This window comes from Perca fluviatilis, chromosome 12 (assembly GCF_010015445.1).
Source record: "Perca fluviatilis chromosome 12, GENO_Pfluv_1.0, whole genome shotgun sequence".
Classification (NCBI taxonomy): Eukaryota; Metazoa; Chordata; class Actinopteri; order Perciformes; family Percidae; genus Perca; species Perca fluviatilis.
The window spans coordinates 13,049,127-13,061,761 of record NC_053123.1 but is presented as its reverse complement, the minus strand read 5'-3'; the positions used below and the strand labels follow the sequence as shown (position 1 = coordinate 13,061,761).

The 12,635-nt window shown below is 39.4% G+C and overlaps 1 protein-coding gene across 1 annotated transcript; it reads left to right on the top strand.

Annotated features, from left to right (window-relative positions):
• The first annotated feature begins 13 nt into the window (after positions 1-13).
• Positions 14-11,696, top strand: chmp2ba (charged multivesicular body protein 2Ba). The gene is made up of 6 exons (XM_039818493.1): positions 14-220; positions 3,116-3,207; positions 6,756-6,950; positions 8,050-8,152; positions 8,487-8,593; positions 9,912-11,696. Exons 1-6 carry the CDS (start codon positions 187-189, stop codon positions 10,023-10,025), a joined length of 645 nt encoding a protein of 214 aa, XP_039674427.1. The 5' UTR covers positions 14-186; the 3' UTR covers positions 10,026-11,696.
• The last annotated feature ends 939 nt before the right edge of the window (positions 11,697-12,635 follow it).

Here is a 12,635-nt window from a genome sequence, read left to right as displayed (position 1 = left end):
GGAGCATTTGAGTCAGTCAGCTGAGGGAGGAGGAACTCCGACAACAGAAAGTCAACCAGGAAACCGAAGCTGCTGAACTGACCCACCGCCCTGGTGTGACGGCCAAACGGCGGTATTAACGATAGGAATCACAGTATAACAGTACAGGATTAGCCTTTGGTATTTAAGGTGATACAAAGCAGCGACATGGCTTCCCTTTTCAAGAAGAAGACTGTGGATGGTAAGTTTACTCTGTGTGAAAAGCTAGCTAACTTGTTTGTAGCCCCAGCTGTACAGACTTCTGTGTTGTTCCCATCCTACATTAGCTATCCCCAGGTAACGCTAACTTGTGTAACCTGTTCTAGGTCTAGTTGAGTCACCAGTCACACTGCTGACTGAAGTCTGAAACCAGCGTTTAAGCGCCGCAAAACTTAATGTAGTTTATGTTTAGGTGAACATGCTATTTGTAACATAAATGACTAGCTAGGTTGCTGTAACAGTGTAACTCGGAAAAACAATATGTGGTGTTACTAGCTAGTTCGTTTAGGTTATTTTCAACTTATTGATCTAATCGTTAGCTAGCTATCTGTTAACGTTTGGTCCATATAGGAAGAAGGTGTCTGTATTGCTAACGTTACACAATAGCTAAGGTTAGGGTTAAGTCATTGTTTTCCAAGTCGAAACCGGGAAATATAAACCCCAGTTATCATAAAATGTGTGTCAAAACGTTGAATATGTAATGTCAAATAGATATTAGCAGTTATAACATTTGTTTTAACCTTTTTATATTCTATCATTGGTATTTATTTTTTCAAAATAATCCCAGGGCTACTCCACTTCAGTTCCATCTCTCACATTGTTTGTCTCGAGAAGCTAACGTAGCCTACATTACTGTCCATTTGTGTTTGACACGGACTCTAAGTAACCGCCTTGCTGTGCTGTGATAAAATAGCTACAATTGTATCACAAACTGCGAGATACAGTTCTCTAATGTCAAGGAAAGGCTGTTTTAAATATGATATTCTAATAGTTCTTCATAGTTGGATGTGGTCGTTTTAAACTGTAATATACAGTGATGTCAAAATTGTCAAAAGCCTTTCGATCTAAATAGTTCAGGATTTGTCTCCAGGCTAGGTAATTATCCTTACAAGGTCAAAATGGGGAACCAGCCTCTCTTTTATCAAATTTAATGAATCAATTATTCTATTTCAAATACTGATTATGTTGACTCCGAGGCCTGGATTTCCAAATGGAAAGCAGATTAAAGTTCAACTCCTGTGTACCCCAAACATACTTGTGTGGAGAATTCCAGAAAAATATCAAAGAATATTACCTGCATGTTTAAAAATAGGCTCTTTTGGTTAAGTCAGATCTTTTCACAGCTCCACCTACCTACTCCTCCCATCATTGTCATTCCAGTTTCACCCATACCGACCGTCTTTATACTGTACTTACTGTGCCGTGTTACCTCTACTCCACGCCAATCTGTTGACAGGGCTTCCCAGTTGTGACATTTTGCAGTCTTCATCCCATATTCTTGAATTTCTCTCATCTCTTGCTCTCTGTCCAGAGTTTTTTTTTCATTTTCCTAGGTAGGGTGGCTGTAGTGGTTTCTGAATATTTGGCGAATGGAGGGGTTAGATCACACATATTTGTAGGACGATATCCCTCCCACTTTGAGACGTTGGCGGCACGTCACCTTATACGTATACGTGCGCCATTTCCACAAGTGGTCCAGCGCACTGACGTGTCTTCACCAAGTTCATGATTGCTGAACTTTTTAGAAAGAATGAGCATTTTTAGCCAGTGGTTCACATTTTCCTCTTTATATCATAAAGCAACTTATGAATATGGAGCTAAATCAATTGTTTAGAAATGTATTGTTCAGTTCTTTAGAATTTTTTTTTTTTTTTAACTAATATGTCTAAACTCCCCATGTCTTCCCAGAGAACCTTTTTATTGTTTTTGTAATTCAGTGCTCATCTATAGACATCCTATTCGTCCTGGAAGAGGGATTCTTCCCTTTTTTTTTGCTCTTTTTTTAAGGTTTCTTACTTTATTTTGGGAGTTTATTTATCCTGAATCTTTACTGTATTTAATGCTTGTAGATTCATCGTGGATTTAAAATGTCTAACAATATATTGTACGTGTATTGAGCTGTATATTGCAGCATTCAAAAACACCACAGAATTTAGACTGAATCTGGTTTAAGTTATAAAGCTGTAATTTGTAAACTGTAGTTTTCTGTAGTGAGTGCCAAGTCTACAATAACGTGTTAACTGAAAGCGTCACAGCTGCAGCTCAGTTTGTTTTCTTCCTGAAGGTGTGTATGTGTGACAGTGTTTCCTGGGGTTGTCCCTCACTCAGCATGGATGAGAATGTGTGACTTCAGTGTCATACATTATCTCACATGATGCCACTTTGTGTGGGTGGTTTAGAGCTGACTCAATATTGGTGTGAGCTGTCCAAGCAATTCCGAACTTGGCAGTGTCCGTATGCATTCTCAACGTGCTGCTTGTCACCCCGAGGTATTTTAGCGTGCATGTGGGCGCATACTCAAACATGCTTACCATTAAGCCACTAAATGGATGCTTTAGATTTCCTGTCGTTGCAGCAGACCCAGACCCTGCCCTTTCTAACTGCATTGCAAAAAAACACAGTGTAGTCCAAATTAAAAAGATAATCATCTTGACAGATTTTTCAGTTCTTGTTTTTTCACCTATACTGCACTGAGAATAAAAATGATGAAATGTTAGAGGGCGGTCCATAATTAAACTAAATAGAAGAACAACAACGATTTTCTGTTCAGTTGCTGATGATGTCGGTCACTAGTGAGTGATGGCAGATATTGAGATAGGAGTTATCTTACCACCACTACACATAGCTCTATTATTGTCATTTTTTTGGGATGGTCACCACAGGGCAGAATTTTGAGTAGCCAAGTGTTTTAGCTCGACTTTCCTGTTGATATACAACTGATGGGAAATCATACATATTTGATAATCGTAAAAGTAATACGTGTAATTCAGGGATAATGTATTTGCATTTTGGTATCTGAAAAAGGGTTTAATAAATGTTCAGGTATTGTAGCTTTTACAAAGTAAGAACTAAGCTTTCTTTCTTTCTTTCTCCAAAGACATAATCAAGGAACAGTCTAAGGACCTGCGTGGCACTCAGAGGCAGATCACCAGGGACAGAGCAGCGCTGGAGAAGCAAGAGAAACAAATGGTGGACACACACACACACACACACACACACACACACACACACAAAAAAAAAAAAAAAAAAAAAAAAAAAAAAAAAAAAAAAAAAAAAAAAAAAAAAAAAAAAAAAAACAAAAACACACCCAAAGTCTGGGGACCCAAAGTATCTCTAAGCAAGGCATTTTCCATAGATTTCTAGATATTGCATCAATGCTTTATTAAGACCCCACTGCTCTCCCAACACATAGCTATCTGGGATTGAGCCTGATTGGCTATTGGGTCTAAATGAATAGACTAGAATGAGCTGGTGTGTGGTGCCTTTGCTTTAGGCAAGTCTCTCTCTCTCTCTCTCTCTCTCTCTCTCTCTCTCTCTCTCTCTCTCTCTCTCTCTCTCTCTCTCTCTCTCTCTCTCTCTCTCTCTCTCTCTCTCAAGCTATATTAACAGACACGCATAACATTTCCCCTCTCTGAGAGATGAAAGAAGCCGGCTGTGTCCTCTCCCCTCTGTTGTATTAAGTAAATATCATACAGGACATAATTACCTCCCTGGGGGGACCCGATTTTTATTTCTCATTAATGCTTTCCGCTAATTAGTCTAGTTTCTTTGTAATCTTTGTTGTACGTTTTGAATAAAAGATCATTTTGCTTAAAAAAAAATGGAAATGACCTATATTAACAGTTTTGCACAATCATCACTGTTCTTTGCCCCCCCACAGTGCATGCTACAAATGTGAGCGTAAGCACTTAAAAGTACATTTTAAGTCAAGTTGTTCATTTTCCATGTAGTTTTATAGGACTAACACATTTTAGGTAAATTCTAGACCATACATCCAAACAAAAGGTATCAAGTTGGATTAAATTTGGCTTCCTGAAACAAAAATGCATAAAAACACAAGTTTTGTAACAACATACGTAAAAATCCCATGATAGTTGGATTGAAGCTGCTGTTGGCAACACATTCTGTTGTTCAGAACAACCGTGATGGAAGAAGTATTCAGACCTTTTACTTAAGTAAAAGTACTAAAACCACACTGTAAAAATACTCTTACAACAAATCAAAGTCCTGCATTGAGGATGTTACTTAAAGGAACACGCCGATTTATTGGGAATTTAGCTTATTCACCGTAACCCCCAGAGTAAGACAAGTTGATACATACCCTTCTCATCTCTGTGCGTGCTGTAACGCTGTCTGACGGCTCCAGCATTAGTTTAGCCCAGCACAGATCCTGCAGGTAACTGGTTCCAGCTAGCCTATACTCGAATTGTGACAAAAGTGACAAAATAACGGCAACATGTTCATATTTACATGTTGCGATTTGTAGTCACAGCGTGTACAAAAAACAACGTAACATGAGACACAGCCATCTTCTATCCGTAAACAAACCGGGAACTATATTCTCAGACAGGCTTGCTGCGAGCATATCACTCCGCCCAAGTACTATATTCTTCCGCCTGAGTATATAGTTCCCGGTTTGTTTACGGTTAGAAGATGGCTGTGTCTCATGTTACGTTGTTTTTTTGTACACGCTATTGACCTACAAATCACAACATGTAAATAGGAACATGTTGGCGTTATTTTGTCATTTATTTGGAGCAGTAGGATTACTGGAACCATTCACCTGCATGTTCTGTGATGGGCTGATGCCGCTGAAGACGTCAGACAGCTTTACAGCACGCACCGAGATGAGAAGGGTATGTATCGACTTGTTTAACTCTGGGGGTTACGGTGAATAAGCTAAATTCCCAATAAGTCGGCGTGTTCCTTTTTAAATAAAAATATGTATGTATCATCAGGAAAATGTAGTTAAAGTATTACAAGTACTCAATGCAGAAAAATCCTCACATTTTAGAAACTGGAAAAAATCAAAACAGTTCTGTCAACCAACTGTGTTTCATGTTTATAATAAAACCTATTTTATAAACTACATGTGTTTTGTGTGCAAAAACCTTACTTTGTAAACTAACTAGTAACTAAAGCTGCCAGATGAATGTAGTGGAGTAAAAAGTACAATATTTCCCTCTGAAATGTAGCGGAGTAGAAAGAAGAAAATGGCATGAAAAGAAAAGACATGGGGCATGAAGTAAAGTCCAATGTACATTGTTACATTCCACCACTGCTGAACAATCTTTGTCTCTTGTTTAAACTTAAAGATTCCCAGTCTCTGTCAGGCAAAGTCTAACAACCTCACATTTGTGTGCTGCATTCTTCTATGAGAGCGCTATCCATCCATCACACCATCACCCCTTCACCCCCTCCTTCCTTTCTGACCGAGCAGTAAATAAGACATTAGGAGTTTCATATCAGCAGAAGTCCCACTGCTCTCATCTGTATCTTTTCCCCGTTAAAACATTCATAGGTGTGTGTCTGTGTGTCTGTGTGTCTGTGTGTCTGTGTGCCTGTGTGTGTGTGATGTCTATTGCTTCATCAAACATTAATAATTGATTGTTGTTTTCCTGAAGATGCTTTTAGCTCACACAACAAATGAACAACCCATGCTAGTGCTGTTGTACGTACTGTAGCAGTGCTGAGAGGCCTGGCTAGCTTACTGTAACCTGCAGCTCCACTCATGTCTCTTGGGAGGCTCACAAACACTCATGCCCTCACACAGGATCCCTGTGGGCATCACTGTATTTTCTGATGTTTACCAAGGCTAAAAGCACGTATTTGCTGCCAGTATGAAGAGCTGGTCCAGATGGCTTTATTTACTGTGTCTATATTTGCAAACACATTGGTCTCTCGGGAGCATTGCAGATATATTTCTGTTTGTTTATCAATGCGTAGTGTGCGTATGTATGCACAAGGCTGGGTGTGCGTATTGTACAGTAAAAGGAAATGATTTTGGCACTTTGCAGGTCATAAGATCGGTAGCAGAACAGAGATGTTATTTTCATAATACTGATTACACAATATACTCTCCTGATCTTTCAGTAGTGGAATGTCACTTAAGATGGCGAAAATGAATAATGGTCCTAAAATGTTCCTTCAAAACTGGCATCGGCTCATTCAGAACACTCCATGGCACAGGCTCCGGCCTTTTGGGTCAGTTGCCGTTGACAAGGATGCTGATTATTCCATCCTGACTCTCTTAAGATTGTAATGTGGCTTTGGATGTGGTTGAGCATGTCGTATTGCTGAAACCGATGGAATATTGGTGCTGCTCACTGACACTATAAAGTTCAAACAACATTACTTTGAAGAGAAACACATCTCTTGTGTATGGTAGCGGCTTCACTACGGCTAATCCGCAATATGGGCAGCCTCAAACTCTATTTTTCTTAATTTGTATGCTTATACACAGTAACATTATCTCGTATTGTCACTGTGAGATGAAAAAATGAATTAATTACCCATTAAACCAGGAGACAGGGCTCTCACTAATGTAATGGATTGGTTCCAGATAGTTACAATATACTTAAATTAGAATTTACTTTTTCTGTCATACAGTGCTGTAATATGGAACATGGACTCCATTCTTACAATTGTCCTTAATATTTTGTGTACAGTGTACTTGCACTAATTTGCAAAAATTAGCATACTGAAATTGACACACTATTCTCCTCTGCCCCCTTCAGGAGGCCGAAATCAAGAAAATGGCTAAGAGTGGCAACAAGGAGGCATGTAAGATTCTGGCCAAGCAGTTGGTCCAGCTGAGGAAGCAGAAGAACCGCACATACGCCGTCAGCTCTAAGGTTACCTCCATGTCGACTCAGACAAAAGTCATGAACTCCCAAATGAAGATGGCCGGCGCCATGTCTGCAACAGCCAAGGTAAGATCCTGGACCCTGTCCTTCAGGTCAACTGGTCTGAGGGCAGGTTTTAAAATGTTGAAACGGCCATTCAGACACTTGATAGCCATTACATTCAACGTACTGTGTTTGAGACGTTAGTTGTGTTTCTGTTTAGCATGTGAACTAGTTTCAGTGTTTAGTCATATCAATATTTTAGTGTTGTAATTAAAGCATTAATGTGGGATGTGTTCACGTTCAAAGCAAAGTCTGCTGGCGTCATTGCTAATGAAGTGTGAAAGGTGGTAATTGGCCAGGAGCGAGGTACTGTACAGAATCAGACTTTGCAAACATACACAGGTCAGATATAATTAGGCCTCAAATTAATGGAGTGTGATGAGGTGGGTGTGTGGCCGTTTCATAAAGAAAGAATGCGTTAATTGTTTTATGTCAGACGTACACAAAGTTTATTAAGACGCAGAATTTCCTGGGGAAAAAAGTTGCGGTGTCCATTCAAATGATTCAATCAATAGTGCAGCCCTTTCCTCTCACTCAGCTATGGGTTAGCATGATTTGAAGCGGTATGTCACCGTGAAGTGGAGACGGGGATATATCTAATGTGTTGTGTCAGGCTCAGCCGGAGAAGTACGCCACGTTTGTGCTGATCTTTCACAGGAAGGAAGGAGATGCATAATTTAGAATCAGTGTTTTTTAGTACTTCTACCATCCGGACCTGATAACGAATTCAGAGGGAGTCTTCTGAAGCCCTAGTTCCACCAAACTAATATTTCCTCGAGGCCCACGCTGATTTATAATGGGTGCATAAATCATCTTGAATTTGCTCCTTGGCAAACTGCCTTGTCCGTAATACGAAAGGTGATTTACCTTAGGTTCTCTAAATGACGACCACGTGACTCAAACTTAAATTTCAGCTTGATTTAGTTTTTCTTCCACATTGTTTTTTTTTTTTTTTTACCACCTGCATATGAAAAAAAATAAGGCAGTATGAGTCCGGCATAAAGGTTTTGCTTATTTGCTACATCCCTTCACTGCCATTTTTTGTTTCTTTTCTCAAGAGCAGCTCTTAACAGAATTCTGCTTAAAATCTCATTCCAATCTTTTATTTTAATCGTGTGTACAGACAATGCAAGCAGTGAATAAAAAAATGGATCCACAGAAGACACTGAAGACAATGCAGGACTTCCAGAAGGAGAACATGAAGATGGGCATGACCGAGGACATGAGTAAGGACTTATAAAACCCACGTGCACACACAAAGAGCTCTGGTATTTACAGGCTTGCCAAAACCAGATTGTTAGGATATATGTGGACGGTGTACGGAGTGATGGGTGTTGCAATCCGTGCTTTGACGAGGGAAAGAGAAAAGTATGATTGTGACAGTGATATAGAGGGGCTTATCCATTTTCAACACACCATCCTCCACACATGCATACATTTACTACTTTGATTTTTAGCTATCTCACTCTGAAGTCCAAACTGTGACTGAAAATCAATGTGTTAGATTGAACTGACCCGTCTGTCTTCATCTCCTCCCTCCCTGTCTCACTGTCCGTCCAGTCAATGACACTTTGGATGAGATCTTTGATGGATCTGACGATGAAGAGGAATCGCAGGACATTGTCAACCAGGTTCTGGATGAGATCGGCATTGAGATCTCAGGAAAGGTGAGAAATTCAAAAGATAGAGAAACTACCACTGACCTTATATATCCTACACACCTTAACTGTATACTACCTTCTGTTTGAAAACACTTTGCCTATGGGCAATGGCTTTTTAAATATATATATTTTTTTGTCTAAGTGTTATCACTATTCAGGTAGAAATGAGAAAATGTGAAAGCACATTTTACACCTGTAAATCATCCCCCCAGCTACATGAACTGAACAATAAGTGTTCCACATGGCTTTTACTCGACTGTTAAAATGTATTCCAGTTGCCACATGGTGGGGCTAGCCTTCAGCTCTTCTAACTCTTATGTACTGTAGTCAGTGGAACTGCCAGGCTGGCCACCTGCTGCATGTCTGGCTCCCCCTGGGGGCTTCATGAGTTATTACCTCTCATAACACAATGTGAAAACCCACAAATTGTTCCATAAACAAGCCCACAGCTGGAGAGAACAAACAGGCAAGAATCATAAAAACCTGCAAAACCTGTTTTTTTATTTAGGAGGGGTAATTATTTCCTGCTCAATCACAATAAAAGACAGAGGAAGGCAGAGCATTCCCTGAATGAGCTCAGATTGTGCACTTCCTTGGAAAAGAATAAAAGCTTTCTCAGTCAACCCTAAAGCTGAAAAGAAGTTACCAGACTTATAAACTATGGTATTTTGAGAGAAGCTAATGTAAGTAAATAAGCAGCCATATGTGTGTTATTGTCATATTCAGTGGAATTATGAGTCAATGTATAATGATTTTACGTATGGCAAAGAACAAATGCCGAAAAATGGCTTTAGTTTTTCAGCAAGGACAAAGGTAATTGAATTGAGATCCACATCATTTAATTATGCCTTTTGGTAATAAGTGCCAGATTGTCGTAACACTTTTATAAGCCTTAAGAATGTTGCAACACAGAACAAATTTGACTATTAACCAACAAACCTGGGAAGCCCTACTTTTAAAGGGAGTGATAAAGTGATTTCTTTTTGTTTTTACTTTGTTTTTCATGCAAATGAAGGATGATTGATGCTGTGAGGGGAAAAAAAAAAAATAATGAATCCTTGTGTAACTGACACCCACTTGCAGATAATAATTTAAAGAGACATCACAAAGTATTTAGCAGTATGATTGCTATTTGGACTTAATAGTTTTCCAATATAATGGAGAATAATTGTGATCAAATTTGAACCGGTCTTTTACATTAGGCTTTGGAGCGACAGTTGGCTGCAGCCAGTCTTACAAGTACCAGGCATTGCGATTGTGTGTGTCTGAAATTTGAATTGAGTTTGCCTGCTAATGGGATTTTTCTGCCCATGTGTTTTTCCAGATGGTGAGCGCTCCAGCTGCAGGAAAGAGCCTCCCCAGCGCCGCCTCATCCAAACAGGCCACCATCTCCGACGACGAGATCGAGCGACAGCTCCGAGCTCTGGGAGTGGACTAATTGTCCTCTCTGTATTAATGTTCACATTATAAACCATGTGCAACATTAATACGACTTGATACGGACTCTTTTAGACACATTGGTTTTTGTTATTGTTGAAATGCTACAGGTGTAACAAATGGTGTGTATGTGCACACACACACACACACACACACACACACACACACACACACACACACACACACACACACTAAGACATTCAAAGGCATGCAGGCAGACATGTATATTAACATGCACATACTCACACTTTCTTTGGCAGGTTGCCTTACAGATCATTAGGGGCAGAACGTCTGATCTATTTATGCGAAAATAATATTTATTATGAAACTGGAGTGGCCACAGCCTGAAGGTGGACCAATAATAGATGTTTGACCTTAAGAGCTCTTAACCACCTACGCTGTCGTTCACCACCCATCTCTGTCTTTATAAGGGCTACAGTATATGAGACCATGGGACTGGCTTTTACTCGTCTAATGTTTTGGTGGATCGGCTTTTACGTGGCTGAAGATGGATTGTCTTTCTCCAGCAAGTTTTAATGAGAAAAAACATGGTAATTAAAAAGAGTTTAGGGGTTGTCGGTAACCAGATGGAAATCTGTATTTCCTACTCGCGCCATTTACACGATTCACTTCCTCTGAGGCCAACTATCCTCTACTCCATGTGGATGTTCTTCATTGTGATGTGGGTCAAATATCCTGTGGTGTCAGAAATGGGACTCTTTACCATGCAAGTGACAGGGAGAAAAAGCCTCAACAACTGACCACTGTCTTCACACAAATGGCGACAGTGGTCAATTAGCTAATGAATTATCATGTTTTTAAAATCCTTACCATAGTTACAGGAGGTGATGTAACTCAGACAAACGTATGCATGTGAAATGTATAAGTGACTAGGGTGAGGCCTTTACTTCATCATAATGCATGAGATGGATTGATCATTTCATTTGCACGTCAGAAGATGTGATGCTGTACAGATTGTGTGAGAAAACGTAATCAAACACAAACTAGGACTAATGTAGGACTGGCATATTGAAGAGATTTGAATCGATTGTTTGATGCTACTGAGTAATCGGTTCTTTTTATGATTCTCGGTTGACCTGATTGTGTATCTTAAATTGGACATGGGGTTTACAGCGATTGTAGGATGGCACTGGTCCTGCAGTCCCTCCTCTCTTTCAGCTGCTGTGCAGTTACTGTCATATGTTTTAAGCTGCCTCGCTCACAAAAATACACACACACACACACACTACAGCAACAAAATGATGGAAGTGTTTGCTAAAATTACACTGTGATCCAAGAGATGTTTCTCTTCTTCAGAGCTGAAGCTGGCTCTTCTATACAGTCATCAGTGACAGGGATACAGTATATTAAGTCTTTGTTTTTCTCCCTCTGACCTTTTGTTCCCACATTGATTCCCATTGCCAAAAGAAATTGAAAATGTTTTCATTCTTGCATGCATCTGACATGTACGATACACAATTCATTGACTTTTTGTAAATCATTCTTCCCTCTACCTTTTCAACAGTCTATAGTTAGTGGAAACAAACACATTTCCACACTTTTTAAAAGGTGTATGTATACTCCTCTTTATTTGTTTGGTCATTGTAAAGTGACTGTTAAGGGTTTATGGCTTTTGTAATGAATAAAATTTCTTCAGGTACAGGTTGATGAACCTCTGTTATGTTTTTCTCTTTACAGGATTAACTACAAATGATTTAGGCTACATCTCTAGTGAATATTTTCAAATTCCATTTTTTTCTTTTAGTTATACAGATGTATTTTTATCACCGTACCATGTTATTGGCTCCAATTTTTTAATAGTTCTGCCAAGTTCTTGCAACTTGTTCCAGTTCCGTCACGAGCATCAATCTGCAAAGCATCTTAATACGTTTTCATATCGTACAGAAATAGAATAGATGCATTCAAATAAATGGGAAACACCAGCATGGTCACTGCAAAAGCATTATCTGTGATGTAAAGTGTGTGTGATTTGTACTAAGTAAGTAATTAACCGATGCAGATTGAAAAATAAAACAAAGTTCTATTGCCACAAGGTTCTCTGAATACATAAAAAGTAAAGTACCAAGAGTCAATTGTAAATTTAAGAGCAGTAGCTTTAAAGCATCTGTGAGACCGGCACTAAGTAACTTCTTAATAGTTTCATCCCGTTCGTCATATCGTCACTATAACTTTCCACCGCAGCGCCTCAGAAATGTGTCAGCAGCCGATGACCCTGCTGCGTTTATTTCCCCTGACAGCGCTCCGGGGAGACAGCTGTACATGAATCACGGTGGAAACGGCTTGTTCCTGAATTAAGATGTCTCCCAGCTTTATTTATGAATCCCAAGTGACACACCCGTGAATTGTACAATTCATGGTGTACATATAACCTGACTCTCTCTCCTAATGTATGTATTCATAGGGTCATAAGATGACATTAGTAAGAATGAGAGATGGTACGTGTAGCACGGCGGGAAAACACAGTTCTCCCTTATTGTCAGAAATGAATTAAACTGATTTACCTTTCCTTGCCTGGGAACTGAAAGACAATAGCTCAGTACAAGTATAGTTTTTTTTTGTACTAACCAGCTATGAATTTGGCACATTTACT